Source organism: Astatotilapia calliptera, chromosome 6 (assembly GCF_900246225.1).
Source record: "Astatotilapia calliptera chromosome 6, fAstCal1.2, whole genome shotgun sequence".
NCBI classification, from domain to species: Eukaryota; Metazoa; Chordata; class Actinopteri; order Cichliformes; family Cichlidae; genus Astatotilapia; species Astatotilapia calliptera.
In genome coordinates, this window is record NC_039307.1 from 2,720,715 (window position 1) to 2,736,081 (window position 15,367).

Below are 15,367 nucleotides of genomic sequence, written 5' to 3' on the forward strand. Positions count from 1 at the left end.
GAAACTAATCAAAACTAAACTGAAACTAAGGATTTTCAAAAAAATAAAAACTAAACTAAACTAGCAAACAATTGGTAAAAACGAATTAAAACTGATATAAAATTGAAAATCTGAAGTCAAAACTAAATAAAAATAAAAACTAATGAAAATTGCAAAACTATTAAAACCCTGGCCCACATGCAGAGGGATCTATGTCATGATTAGACTCCAATAAGTCATCATGGGAGAACAAGACCCCTGTAGTCAATTCACGACAGGACCCCTCAGAGACTAGACTTTGGTGGTGGTGAAGTTGGAGGCTCAGATATGTTCTGAGTAACCAGGGTGAGGCAGAGACAGACTGACAGTCAGAATGACAGAGGTACAGTGAGATGTAAAGCTCACAGGATGTAGGCTGACTGGCTCACCGAAGGCAGGGAAGAAAATTATCAGACTATCATAATGATGTCAGTGTTGAAAGTGGTGTAAAGAAGAAAAGCAAGCAGATGAGTAATTAAAGATCATTACTCAGAATCAACTGCAGGTCTTTATCCTCTTAGTTGGTCATGGAATAAGGAACAGGAAGCAACAGGCCACACCTGGCCATGAAACTACTTTCCAGTCAATTTTCCAATTACTTTTGAGCCTCTGAATATGGGGAATGTTGAATGCAATGTTTTTGTTAAACCTCTTTAATTAAAGCTGAAAGTCTGCAGATTGGATTCAAAATCCAGCGCAGTGGTGCAGAGAAAAAATTCACTGTCCACGTACTTATGGACTGAACTATATAAACACTTCAAAGTGGATGGAATCTGTTATGAGTATGAACCTGAATGTAAGGAGACAGTGAGACACATCGGAAATATTAAAGTGTGCTGCACTGGAGTTGGAAATCTCACTTGGATCAAATCCAGCCTAACTGAGTAGAAGCAGCACTTCTTTATCTTCATGGAGGAGGCTTCGTACTGGAGTCGGGTAATGAGCTCAACACTTTTTGGAACATTGTCCTATCATCCCATGCTGGGATAACTTGGGCAATCAATTATGAAAAAGCTTGTGGCATCCACACATGCTGATAATTTCATTTAGAATAAATGATTTAAACCCATTGAATTCAAAATGTCTCCGACTCGTGGACCCGGTGAGTATACGGTATGTGTGCAGAAGAAAGAACCAACACGTGCTCGTCTTGTTTTCTTTATAGGTTGATTATTACTTTTGCAAATACATAGTATTTCTTTACAAATATTGTAAGAAAATGAGAACACAGTTAACAGACTTCTTTCCATTTAATAAATATGATTGTAAATGCATAAAACAATTACACACGGCACAGTTGAGGTCGAACAAAAACACTGGAACACCTTACCGTCTGTTCTTATACAAAAGCTGTACAGTAGTAAAACTCTTTTTTTAATTGTTATTATTATTTCTCTACAAAAATAATAATCTTGCTAATTCTGCAGGGCGGAGGAGATGGGGAGAAGGAGAGAGAGTAGCTCGGAGTTAGGCTACAACTTGATTTTCTGCACCCTTGGGTCCTGTCACATCACAGCTCACCCTAACCAGGAGGCCAGAGAGCCACCTTGTTAACATGGCTTCCAGGCTGTTCGACCTGTCTTTCTCCCTGTGAAACTCACAGGCAGGAGGAGGTGCTGTTATTATGATGGCCTTGCTGATCTTGTCTGGTCAGAGTCATTTCCTGTTCCCTGGAGTTAAGGTTCATATTAGAGCCCTGCTGTTTCTGATCACAGGCCTGTGGTTCCAGGCTGCTGTACAGTATCTCCCTCAAGCTATGCAAAACCAGAGACAGACAGAGAGATGGATATGAATGCTCTCAAATACGAGCTAAGTAATTCGTAAGTAATCCCAGCACACCTACAGTACATTCTTTACATTGAAACACTAGTAAGATACTCTTACAGGGGGGCGATGATGCTCATTTTCAGCTCCATAGCTTTAATCTTGGACTCTACTAGAGTAGCTTTGCATGAGTTGGTGTTAAATAACATGTTTGTACTGGACCCTGGGTTTACCTTCCATCTGAAACAAGCTGATTTGGCACCATGTCTTTAAGACAACTTCTGATTCTAAAGAGTTGAATGGCAGGGAGATGGGTCTTCTGCACTTACAACCATAGATTTGCACCTGAAATGACCATAATGGGGATATCTGCACTCACTGAGCCAAGATTAGAAATCGTATGAAACTGAGCAGTCTGAGCTTTTAGCTAACAAAGATTACTTATACATGCCCTGACCTCGTTCTTTGAAACCTTGGCCATGTCTGAAATAAGCAAAAACCAAAAAAGAAGGCCCCTTAAAATGTCTTAATATATTGCAACAAAACCCCAATCACCAGTTTGTAAAATTACCCACGTACACTGTGCACAACTCCATAAACCGAGCTCATGGCTGAGTACAAATTTTTGTCCTGCACCAGCAGACAGAACACACCGAGCCACAAGACAGATGAAGATGTAAGCTGATTTGTTCCCCAAATCATGTTTGCATGCAGCTCTGAAATATGAACACTTCCTCTTGAACAGACCTATGACAACTGAAAATATCACTGGTGTTTGTCTGTGCACTTTTCAGTTTTAAGGGCAGGACACACTGGCTGCATACCAACACACTCATGGCCCGATGTCTGCATGCATCATTTCCCTGTTAAGTATATGGACTCAAGCACTTCAAGTGCGATATGGTGCCAATAAGTGTGATGTGGAAATCCTGAGGCACCCAGCAATGCAAAGAAGGGAAGAATATTCAGATCTTCAGACATGTGATAGCAACAACCTGGCCATAACCCCGTGTGCTTGAATTACAGCACTGTCTCTAACTCTTCCATTCAACAGCTATAGAGAAAGCTGATGATTACAGCCAATTACTTTCAAGTTTTCTCTGCTAAAGAACTATCAGCACTTGAACACCACTAACCAATTTTGCTCCAGTATCGGAGCACATCAACAAGCTGTGCTGCAAAACTACCTGCTGCTTTTACAATTTGCACAAGTTGGTGACAAAACCCTTGATTCATATCTGTTTGCATGTGTAACCTTAACATCTCATTACACAAAGAACCCCAGAGTATTGAACAGTCAGACCTTTTCATTACAACGAGGGCAAATTATCCCGACTAGATAATGGTTCACTTACACTCGAGTAAAAATAGGATGGCACCCTCCCTGTGACTAAGAAAAATCAGTGCTTTCCTGCTGATTCCACTTTTGGAAAGTCTCTGCGATGACCATCTTTGCCCAGAGGCCGAACAAGAAACACTCACACCCTCTGGGGAGCCATTGGCGACCTGCATATAATTGTTTTTGGAAAATATTAGTGCCTCAGTCAACAGCGTGGAGATTTGGACCAAAATTGGAATCGTCCAATCGTTAGCTGTTCATCAGTTTCTCCAGTCGCTCAATTTACAGTCAATCAAATGATGCTGCACAGTTTACATCTCATAACTCGGTGAATTTTGGCACATTTGCAGGAAAGATGATGCAACAGAACAGAAGCAACTTCCTCTGTGCTGTATTTCTCCATCCCGCCGAAATAAAAAAGAGAAAAGAACATCTTAAAAAGTTGCCTCAGAAGATATGAAAGGCATCAATCAGGCATTTACATCTGTCAGATTTCACACACACAGAGCACCAGAGGGCTTGACAGTCCTCTGAGGCTAACCATCCATGTAGCCTGGTAGCATCTGCGCTCTACTTCTCCTGATCCTACAGCATGAAATAATGAGCTGGGATGAAGATGGGTGCTACTTGAGAGCAGGTTGGGATATTACCCTAAATGTGTAACCAACCTTAGCCAGCCTTGAGCTTGACAGGCCACATTAAGTATTCAAGAAGCCAACCTCTTCTTATTCTGTCCAATAGAACGCTCTTAATGCGTCATGTCCGCTAAAAGCCGTCTTCAATCTCTCTCAACCTGTCTCTGTCTGTCTCTCTCTTTCTCACTGCCATGCTCTTCAGATTCTCCCACAAAGCAGCTGCATCCCTAAGTGCCACCTTAAATCTGAGCCGCGATAAGTTGTTCTCTGCATCTTGTAGTACCTCCCAGACTGTGGCCAGGAATGATCTTTCTTTGTGGGATCGTTGCCAGGTCGTCATCCGTTGTATCTTGTAAGGTCTAAAAGGTCCGGTGATATTTGGAGGTCACCCGCAGATTGATGGCGCCTCAGCCATCAAGTGATATTCTGAAGCACAAAACATTTTACAAACTGGCGTGTATCATAAATAGTACCAGAAGCATTAGATTAACAGCAAGGTTTAAATTAATCCAGAGATCCACACCCTGTTGTTGTTCGGTTGTTAATAAATTAAAATTGGGAAAAAAAATTAACACTTTTGTAGAAAATGTGTATTGTGCCATAAATCAGCTTTCTGAGAGACAATGGACCAAAAGCTTTGAGGTGCCCTATTCATATTTTATAACAGTATCTCTTTTTAGTATGACATTTGTTATTAAAATACACAAATTATTTCTAACATAGACATTCATGATTTACAAAATAAATGTGTAATTCACTTCAATAACATACTTCATGTATATTCATGAATAAATAATACACTACTGCTGTTACTTCATAGAACAGCAAACCAATCTCAGACATGTAACCAAAACGCTGCTGCTCGTTACACATTCTCTGCTCTTCGGTTCACGCCGCCGATCCTTCTTCCATTATGGATGCGACTCGTATAAATAAACGGGACTTTTTTTCTAAATATTAAATTTATCGGAGACGTGTTAAAATAAATTGAAAACCTGTACACAGTTTCTTCTGGTTTGAACAGAGCACAGTATGTGTCAGCGGGGTCCAACATGCACAGGTATAAAGCTCAAAACCATTGTGTCCCAAATGGTAAAAAATATCCATGACAGAGCTGGAACAGTGATCCAGTCCAGAGTTTAGACGATGTACGTGGGGAGTTCTGTGGAAAATTTCACATGTACATGAGGTTTCATACATCCTGGTGGAGAAAAGAAAGAAATGTGTCAGTGCTTATTCAGTGCTAGCTGATTACACGAACAACAGTATCGATCATTAAATACTGTAAATATGTGTTAGGAACAGTCTGGACATCTAGGAGACTCATGCCTTCGTTTGAAGTTTTATTTTGAAAACTTCATGAATTAAAGTCCTGCATTTGAGCTCCTTTCCCTTGTTTATTGGTCCCCACCAAACACCTGAGGCCTCCTTTACCAAAGCAGTGCAGGTACTTCAGATATGGATGGAAAAAATACAGCCTAAAAATACAGAGAAAACCCCAATGTTTAGATGACCCCGTTTTAGCAGGCACTTGGCATCAGTGGGGAAGAAAAACTCCCTTTTAACAGGAAGTAAGCTCTGGCAGAACCAGTCATCTGCTGCGACTGGTTGGGGAAGGAAACGGGACAAAAGATGCATTTAAATGCAAAGTTTAATTGACCTTAGGCGGGGAATCAAAGCCTTTCACGTTATAGTCGTTTTACGTGACAATCTCACCTGCCCAGGTGTCGGTTAGACATCACGAGGTGTCAGACAATATATGATTTTTAAACAGCAATGAATGAGCCTACAAGTGACAATTACAACATAATGATTAATGACAAGAAGCGCTTTAAATGCGTGAGTGAGATGACGTGCAGCTACACAACAACAGAGCAGAAGCTCGCTAACACTAACTGACATACACAACTCATCGCACCAGTGCCGGGAATTCTGGGAACAATGAATTTATTCAGATCTATTTCGCTATTAATTTTGTCAAATGTGGACACTTTAAACTTCAAATACACCACCAACATTCAGAGGGATCCACAAAAACGAAAAACTACATCTCCCACCCCAAAGAAAGGCTTGTTATGTGTTAGCATGTTAGACAAGCAAATGTTGACTCAGGATGTACATATGGGTGACAAACTGGAAGAAAAGCTGAATGAATGAGACATGAAATGAATAATGAATTAAAAAATTGGTATGAATCATCTTATAGTCTTCATATCACCAAACTCGGCCGGGCCGATGCATTTTCTTGACAAGTGTAATAAATTTCAAGCTGCATCTTAAAATTAAAGGTGCTATTTAAGTAAAGTAGAGCGGAACAGTTATAGATGTTCCCGAGCCACTTGTTTTTTTTCTTTCATTTGCCACCCATCAATATTCTGAGGTGATTAAAGAGGGACATGAAAAGAGAGAAAAATGTGTTAATTGTACCACTGAGAGGCAATTCCACTGTTTGTCATACTCATTTTCATTTAGTTGTCCTGCTGACTGGACCATTTCACTGAGAAACACATAACAAAACGCACAGTACAGTGTCATGAAACAACACGTGAACACGATGGTGTGAAATAAACAACGGCATAAAAGAAAAAAAATACTGAAACTGATGTTTACCGATGGGCCGCGAGTTAAACTCTGTGTCCAGAATCTCCAAAGAATGCACCAAGTCCTGCTGAGAGCTGGGCGTGGCCACCGTTGGATTCGCTGGACTCATTTCTTGTTCTTTTTCGTTCTGCATCTGCGCATAGACGTTGAGGCCTGGGATCTTCCTTGAGGAAAGATTTACAGTGAGGCAGAGGAATAAAGAGCACGGCCTAAACTAAAACAGTGGCAGCAGTTTGCAGCAGTGCTGTTTTGATCATTCGCATCTGCGGTTCTATTTATTTTGAGCCATCTGGCGATGTTTGCATGCGAATCGGCAGGAACATTAGAAATTATATGGTCTGTAAATGTGAAGTTTGATTCTGTCTCTGCTTGCCTCACCATGACTCTTTATATCATTTTCCCTTGGAACTGCTTCTTGGCGCAGAGACATAATTTAACATTTGAGAAAGGTCAACTGCCAGTGTTCAAAGGGCTTAATATTGATAGCAGCTGAAGACTAACTGACATTTCTTTTGTAAAGACTGACCTGATAAAAGAATTTCTGCAGGTGTGTGTGTGTGTGTGTGTGTGTGTGTGTGTGTGTGTGTGTGTGTGTGTGTGTGTGTGTGTGTGTGAGTGAGGGGAAAAGCCAATTCTCCACCCAGGAGCACTGGGTACGGCGGGGTAGACATTTGACAGGCACCTATCAACCTTCTCTTAGCCCCGCGACAGCTTTTGTTTACCGAGCTGTCAGGATGGCTCGACAACTCCCTATCGCGCACAATGTGACAACTATATAGACGTGAACACTTTACCTCTTGAATTTGTAGATGACAAATACAGCTAAACCCACAACCACTACTGATAGCAGCATTAGCATGGCAGAGCCACTGTGGTTCTCGCTGGTGTCCACTAGGGGCGCTGCAGAGAAAGGGGAGACAGGAACCCCAGAGCGTAAATATCACATCAACGACACCACCCGTATTTCCACCCAGCTGAATCATGCAATGAGCAGTCTACACACATGAAGCCTATGTGAATCAAAGATGAATCATTTTAATATACAGTAGTATGGACTTCTCTTACTCTTTATCTTATTAGCCCCTTTAGGACAGTAGCAGCATCCCCAATAGGAAGAGGCACACATACTTGTAACGATGTTCACTCTCTGAATGTCTCTGTGTAGCTACATGGTGGGAGCCAATCAGACACAGAGTTGGGGTTGTTAGTTAAGTAATAAAATACACCTGACTGACTGCTGTTTCTATGTTTTGTCCCGCTTGCTACACAAGGTACAAAGGCCGTTCTGGGCAGCTGTGAATGCACACACATGCAGGGGGGATTGTTACCTGCTGATAAGTGCGCTGCATACACGGTGACTTGGACCCCAGGCCGCAACGTGAACTGGACGAGATTTTGATTCAGCGCGCTGAGCAAAAGCTCGGAAAGCTGTTGAGACAAAGATGGAGAGAGGGGAGCTTCAGATCCCTTTGTTGCAATTTTAATAAATAAAAAAGGAAAATGTTACAGGTCAAAAAAAAGGTAAAGTCAAGCTCATCACACTACAGTCTCATCCGTCTTTGCTATTGACTCGTCATTTATTATCTGTGTTTTGACATTTAAGAGCAAATGTGGTCAAAGTCACGATCAGTCCTTTGATGCCAGGTTGAATAATTGAGTCCAAAACTCGCTTGCCTTTGAAAGCATTTCTAAAAGTTTCAGAGTCTGCTCAGTGAGTTTGTAAATGATAGGAAAAAACAGCCAAAGTGAATTATGAAAGACGAGTTATCTTAATATACTGACGGGGGTCAGGACAAGATATATTATATATATATATATATATATATTTTTTTTGTTTTGTTTTACTTAAAATCCTAAAATGATTTGTCACGAGCAGCAACCTCCGCAGCTGAAAAAGGAAGCCAAAGTGAAGAGCCCATGACTGCAGTTCCTCGAATGACCACTTGAGGCTGGCGCTGAAATCGAATCGGTCCCCTAGACTCTGATGTCAAAATACCCGACTCAAAAGCAGAAATATCCTGTCTTCCTTCTCTCCGCCCAACCGGTCGCAGCAGATGGCCCCGCCCCTCCCTGAGCCTGGTTCTGCCAGAGGTTTCTTCCTGTTAAAAGGGAGTTTTTCCTTCCCACTGGCGACAGTGGGGTTTTTTTTCTCTGTATGTATTATTGTAGGGTCTACCTTACAATATAAAGCGCCTTGAGGTGACTATTGTTGTGATTTGGCGCTGTGTAAATAAAATTGAATTGACATTGGCAGCCTTTGTAAAATAAATGGCAATAAATGCACGACGGCGTAATGGATAAGATAACACATATAGCAGGTGAACACTAAAGAGGCTAACTTTATTCACTGAATAGGATAACCTTTGTGGTGTGGAGGCCTCATGAAGTATTTCGCACGATTATGTGCAGTAATTGTATGTTTAGAGCATTTGTTGTATCTGTGTCTATATGATGCACGGGTGCAGCTCACTGATCAAATATGACACATATGATGGCCAGGAGGATTCATAAACCATTGGGTGAAGTCGGTGATGTCACCGTGGCTCCTGCGATCCTCTAAAAGTCGTCTGTGCATAAGAACCACTAAAACTAGCAAAAACACAGCAGTGACACACAGTTATTATCAGTTTAATACACTGGTATGAGAACAGTTGCATACTGGGCAGGTGTTGCGCTGAGTTTATCTGAGCTAATTTTTGGAGATTTTTGCCACATGATGTATCTAGAAAAGTGCTATGGAGTGAAATCTATGGGGCAGAAATAAAAAGGTGGTGTAGTTCAGCAGCTGGGTGATAATTATCTGTGGTTTTGTCCATTTGAGAGACACTTTGTGATCGATGTTTGATTTGTTTCCACCATAAAAATATTGACTAATGCAACTTTAGGTTGCCTGTGAAAGACAAATGGAAGCGGTTACATGCGCACCTGACCTGAAGTAGGCTATCACTGCATGCAAATTACCACCAAACTGAATATACTTTGAATACCAAACTTTCTAAATGTAATGCTTTTTGCAAGGCTGCTGAATTATTTGTAAGCACCCATGACCCGAAGAAACCTCGCTACCTCCACCGACAACCCCATCCGAGCTTTCTTCTGTTTATGTAAGAGCCTTTGTCTGTGGGACCTTTCCAGTGTAATGCATAATGCATACCAAGCAGTCTCACTTGATCTCTGCTTTCCAGACAGGCGAGTAACCTTCTGCATTGAGAACATCTGACTCTGATACAAATTGAGCAGATTATCATGACCCAAAGGTAAACTATAGCAAGCGGGAGGAAATCTTACTTTCCTCACACAGATCTTTTCATTTCCATGAATCTCTGTCTCAGGGCTCCAATTCTCAGTCAAATGAGCCTCTTTATAAATGACATTTCACTATCATTAATCTGTTTTTCCTCATTTATGGGATCAGCATATATACTGCTGCATTACTCTGCAGAGCAAAACTAAACAAAATTCTCCATTTTCTCCCTGCAGCAGCCTTTTCCCTCTGTAGAGGCTTCATCTATCTTATCTGCCTCATTTGCCAAATTAATTGTGATATGAGTAATTTCTGTAGTCCTTCATCTTCGCCTTTATACTTCTTAGCTGTTTAAATTTAGACTATGCTTTGACTAATTACTTTTTCCCACTGTATACCAGGGTCAGTAAATCTATTATACATTCTAATAAGCGGAGCTTGCGCTACACTTTAAAGATGCCAACCTTGAATGAAGATTTATCACCGGCTGGTAGGGCAGAGGAACTTTCCAGGCAATCAACCAGGTGTGAGCGGGGAAGGAAGAGGAAAATCTAATTGATTCTCTTCCCAGCTTCCTTCTCTGCACATGCCCGTTGAGTGCTTCCCACAGAGAGCGCGGCCAACATTATCAGTCATTATCTAATACGTGAAGCTGAGGGCTATTTGAGCTCATGTTGATATGCTGGTGATTTAGTGACTGATGGACCACAAAAATTTTCCTTGTGTGACCTTTTAGGCTCTTACGAGATGCTGCCACCCTCTAGTGCTCCCCCCTGCACCCCACAGGATGTGACTTAAGTAAGTCTAAAAGTCATTCCCCCCGATAACCTGTTAATACTTGTCAGGCTTTTTGATGAATCTATTGCAAAGATATTCCTCGGGCGTATTCCAAAATTAGACTTTTGGAGAAGAAAAAACTGGACATGCTTGAGTAGGTTAATACTGACATCTGCTGGAGGAAAGAGCAATTACAGGAGAAGCTGCTGCTGCTGCTAGGAGAAGAAAAATTCCCCTATGAGTCATAAAGCAGAAACGGGGAACAATGCTTCAAACTTGGTATAGTTCGAGTGAGGATAACAAGGTGAAACCATCCACCTACACTGTGGAGATGGGGAAAAGCAGCGAGTCTGGAGGACATGCATCAGGTCAGAAAGCAGGTGTTGTTGCCTCACCTGATCTAAATGAGCTGAGCTCTTCTCTGGTTTCCCCTCAGTTATCTGTTTGTCAGGCAGGAGGAAAAACTCTGCTGCTGTGGGTAAACCTGGGAGGACAGTGACCAGGAGCTGATCCTCTCTCACGCCTGTAGCCTAGAGGAGGACAGTAGAGTGGACAGGGTCAGACTGAACTGCAGCAGTCAGCTCACAGAGATGAAACCTTAACAATAAGTACAAAAAAGCTCTGACAGTCAACGTTCGCCCACATATTTTTGGTCCTTCGTCGACCAGAATTTAGCTGGATTCAGGCTGCAACCATTTATCATTCGAGCTTAAACATTTACTGCAGTCTGAGGTTTTAGAAATGTTCTCACTTACTCACATGAGAAGATCAGTAAGATCAGTGTTACGTCTCCAGCAAGAACAGAATGGGAAAACAACAAAGGAAGGAGGACTAAAGGAAACTAAGTTTCCAAAACATCAAACTATTCCAAAACATGAACACAAATGTCCCTCAAGGTAACAAATTCCATCCATCCATCCATTTTCTTCCACTTATCAAATTCAGGGTCACAGGAGGAAACAAACTGATTTAAAAAAGTGATTATGCCATTTTTAATCATAATTTTAAATGTGTCACACAGTACATTTGATTAGAGGATGTCTGCTACTCCTGAACCCGACTGGAGTCCAAGCTGCATTTAACTTCAGTCCTGCTTTGAACAGTGCTGCGTCAGCCGCCATCTGCTGGATTAAATGTGCATTGCAGTCCAAAACTTGGCTTTGAATATCATTTTCAAAGTGCTGTTTCTGAGTGATGAGCAGCTTTGCAGAAGAAAGTTTACAAAAAATTAAAGCATAAAATTACAATTCCACGATTACATGGTGAAATTTTAATTTCCTGTATCAAAGTAATTGCAATTGATTAATTATAGAAACTTGCTTTATTAGTTTTTTTAAATAAAAACAGGGCTAAAATAAATGAATCACAGATGATTTAATAAGGTCTCCTTTAAATGTCCTTACTGTTACTGTGTTCATTCAAAGGTACTGGACGCGTGTCCGTGATTCCATCCTGCAGTAAACTCACCGCAGTGGGAAACAGACAGTTTTGATGCCATATTTGAAAATACTTTGTTTAAAAAATTAAGCAGTTTGTGTTTTTTTGCTGTCATGATGATGGCTGGATTGCAAGGCAAGAGTAAAGGATATTGTTATTGACGTGTTCTAGTGAACGTTATTTTTATTGAAAAGCACATATTAAGCATACTTGTTATTAATCTCTGTCTCTCTTCCACTGCTTGTCTTTATCCTGTCTTCCTTCTCTCACCCCAACCAATCACAGCAGATGGCCCCGCCCCTCCCTGAGCCTGGTTCTGTCAGAGGTTTCTTCCTGTTCAAAGGGAGTTTTTCCTTCCCACTGTCGCCAAAGTGCTTGCTGATAGGGGGTCATATGATGGTTGGGTTTTTCTCTGCATGTATTATTGTAGGGTCTACCTTACAATATAAAGCGCCTTGAGGCGGCTGTTGTTGTGATTTGGCGCTGTATAAGTAAGATTGAATTGAATTATAATACGATAGAGCAAAAATATTATTTTTTCTAAATAGATAGTATTTTTTTGTCAAAATATCAGTTTTTTTCATGTGACAGTCTTGAAAGATGCAAACAGCGTGGCCCGGCGTTAAGAGAATATAACCCCGCCGCAGATTTTACATTTTAGGCTTTTCTTTTTCTTTTTTCTTTTTCGGCTGGCTCGTACAGAATCTTGTATGTAATTTGGAAAGAGGGATGTCAGGGTTCACCTTTGAGATAAGTTTTTCATCTCGAGCATGAATGAAATCTTAAAGGTCAGGTGTGGTTTTCAACCAATGGCAGCCCTTCACTTGGAGCTCACTTTCAGATCGCCGCTTAAAGAAAATCAAACTGATGAGCTGGGATGGGAGGACTGGTGTAATAAAAAAAACATGAATTTCTGGATGCCTTATTGATTCCAGTTGAGGCTGCCAGCTTTCCCTTGTTGGGTTTTCCTCCCGACGCGCTGGGTTTTAACCAGTGCGTCGTGTTTTTGTCTGAAAGTTGTTGTTTTTTCGGCATGCGTTCTGGCCTCCAGGCTGTGGATGTCATGGAAAAAAAAGATGTCAATAGCGAACTGACGTGTTCAGTGAAGACTGAAGACAGGCTGTATATTTTTAGCATCCGTTTTGATTTGCAAGATCAAAAAGTGTGAAAATATGATGGAAAGCTCAGATTGCTTCCTCCTCTGCTTCAGAAAACGTATTGACACTCTGAGGATGCTGGAAGAAATAACGGCAAGTTAATGAGGCAAACTCTGTACCTAACATGTCATGTGTGGGTTTGAATCATGTCGTCCATTTGACGGATTGCAAAGCACTCGTCTCCGAGCGCTCCTTCAGGTCAGCGCAGAACACGCATTAGACCCGCACTGACGTTTATTCTTCTGTACACAACCTCGTTACTGTACGGCCCTGAACTCTGAGGGTCCGCGAGCAGCAGCAATCAGCCAGCTCTTGAACTATCTTTTTCCCCTCTTCTCCCTCTTGCCTTGTCATTTATCATCATAAAAGTCAGATTCATGTCTCCAAGCCTCGGGGAGGTCACGCAGCACTCAGAGGTCCAGCTGAGCGCTGACAGTATTTACCAAAGGAAGGCGACAGTTGCCACAAAAGAGCCAGAGAGAACTTTACCTGGATCAGAGAGTTCTTAATGACTCGGCTCACATCCAGTCTCCATTCTGCAATATCGGGGTTGTGCTCATCCAGGTTTGATGAAAAGGCGAGCAGATGAGATCGGAAATATTCTGCAGGAAGAAAAGTAAATGTGTGAGGGGAGCTTATGCCTTTCATCTGTCATTAAATGCAAAGCTCGGTTTTAAGATTCAGATCATGTACGTGTGCTTTTTTTTCTTTTTGCTAAATTCTGGGTTTATTTTCAGGTTCGGCCTCCATTCAGATCTTACAAGGGGAGAAAAAGCTGCAGTATGAGAACATAGATGATAGAGCGCTGTCCTTCTGTACCAGCTTAGTCATTTTTTTAGCTGCTGATGTTCTTAATAAACTATTCATCATGCTTTGTGTTGTAGTTGTTAAGAAAAAGGATTGATAAATACAGTTAGCATGCACCGGATGTTAATGAATCATGTGTAGTAACTTTGAAAAATGAATCTTGGGAGTTCAAAGGTAATGTATGCATCAATTTTCTGCCAATCAATCAAAGTCCAGTATCAGTGGCAGCAGCTCAGAAGGTTATTCTAGACATCAGTTTCTAAGCCACATTTTCAGGTTCCTCCTAGCAGGTCCTGAGGCACTCCAATGTAAGATGAGCCATGCAATCTCTCCTAAGACACTCCTGGGCCTCTCCTCCAAATTGGGTGAAAACCTCCAAGAGGATGTAGCCAGAAGGCATCCTGATTAGAAACCTCAGGTAGCTTCAGTGTGAAGGAGCAGCAGCTCTGCTCTAAACTCCTCCAAGCTCGTATCACTTATATTGTAACACAGTTCGTAATGATTTGTAGTGTTTACTGAGCCAATAAAAGCATCTTTTCAATTAAAGCTTAAATGGTGAATAACTGGGAAAAAGAACGGGAAGTTGTCTCAGAGACATTCATCATCAGTTATGCATCATGTTGAGTTAGAGGAAACAAAAGAGAAATTTAAAGGCGAATATGAACATGTGGACGTTCATGTTTGGACTCGAGATTTTAAAGCTTTGATGTTAACATTTTGGACGACATCATTATTGCGTTTTGGAGCCACAGACGGCCCTATTTGAACAAAAGGAATGCTACAGCTGTCATTTATATACAATTTCTGTTATAGCTTAGCAAAGGAAAAGTTTTAGCATATGGTTAAAAATGACCTCTAAGTCTGGACAATGGCAGATTATTTTTAAAACATTAAGTAGAAGAATGACATCTAAGAAGTATAACATCAAAGGGAAGCAGCATTATTATTCCACTGTGGAGACCAAACTTATCAGCCTGTTTGCAGAGCAACAGATTCCCAGTGGACACTGAGTGAGAAATTCGGCTCACCGTGTACAGCGATGGTTTTTCTGTCCTGCAGAATAGTATTCCCTGCAGACACCTGCACAGTGACTGTATTGATGCCTTCCCGGGAGAATGTGTACGCCACACTTCCCTCTAGGGTGATTACTGGCTGCTGGGGGAGCGAGAGAGAGAGGGAGAAGGAAGAAGGGGAGAGGGAGATGGGGAGTCAGATTGTACGTGCTCCCATGAGAGACCCTTATCAACGGCTGGTTAACATCTCACACTGCTGTTATTTACACTACAGAGGTGTCAGGCTGTTGGCCGACTGACAAAAACACACACAGACACACACGCACGATGACACACAGCGTTGCTAAAGTCTGTGCTGTGCTGCATGCAGCACAGAGGCCTACAGGGAGTTTCCTGTGTGACACCAGCAGCTCCTTACTGTCATTACTCACGTCTCCATTTGTTCTTCAGATAGCTTTAAGATGCTAATGCTGCCACTGTTTATTACCAAGTGACAGAACTGCTCGTCCTCGTGGAAAGGCCCCTGTTAGTGCTGAGCAAACACATTTACCCAGCTACAATTACACAGACAGAGA

The 15,367-nt window shown here is 41.6% G+C and overlaps 1 protein-coding gene across 1 annotated transcript in view; it reads right to left on the bottom strand.

The window, feature by feature from the left end:
- Positions 1-1,163: 1,163 nt before the first annotated feature.
- LOC113023566 (VPS10 domain-containing receptor SorCS1-like) overlaps positions 1,164-15,367 on the bottom strand; it is a 196,648-nt gene continuing 182,444 nt past the window's right edge. The window contains 7 exon segments of the mRNA XM_026169679.1: positions 1,164-4,957; positions 6,367-6,521; positions 7,152-7,257; positions 7,686-7,785; positions 10,774-10,908; positions 13,462-13,574; positions 14,808-14,931. Coding sequence (XP_026025464.1) covers positions 4,896-4,957; positions 6,367-6,521; positions 7,152-7,257; positions 7,686-7,785; positions 10,774-10,908; positions 13,462-13,574; positions 14,808-14,931 — 795 coding nt within the window. The 3' untranslated portion in view covers positions 1,164-4,895.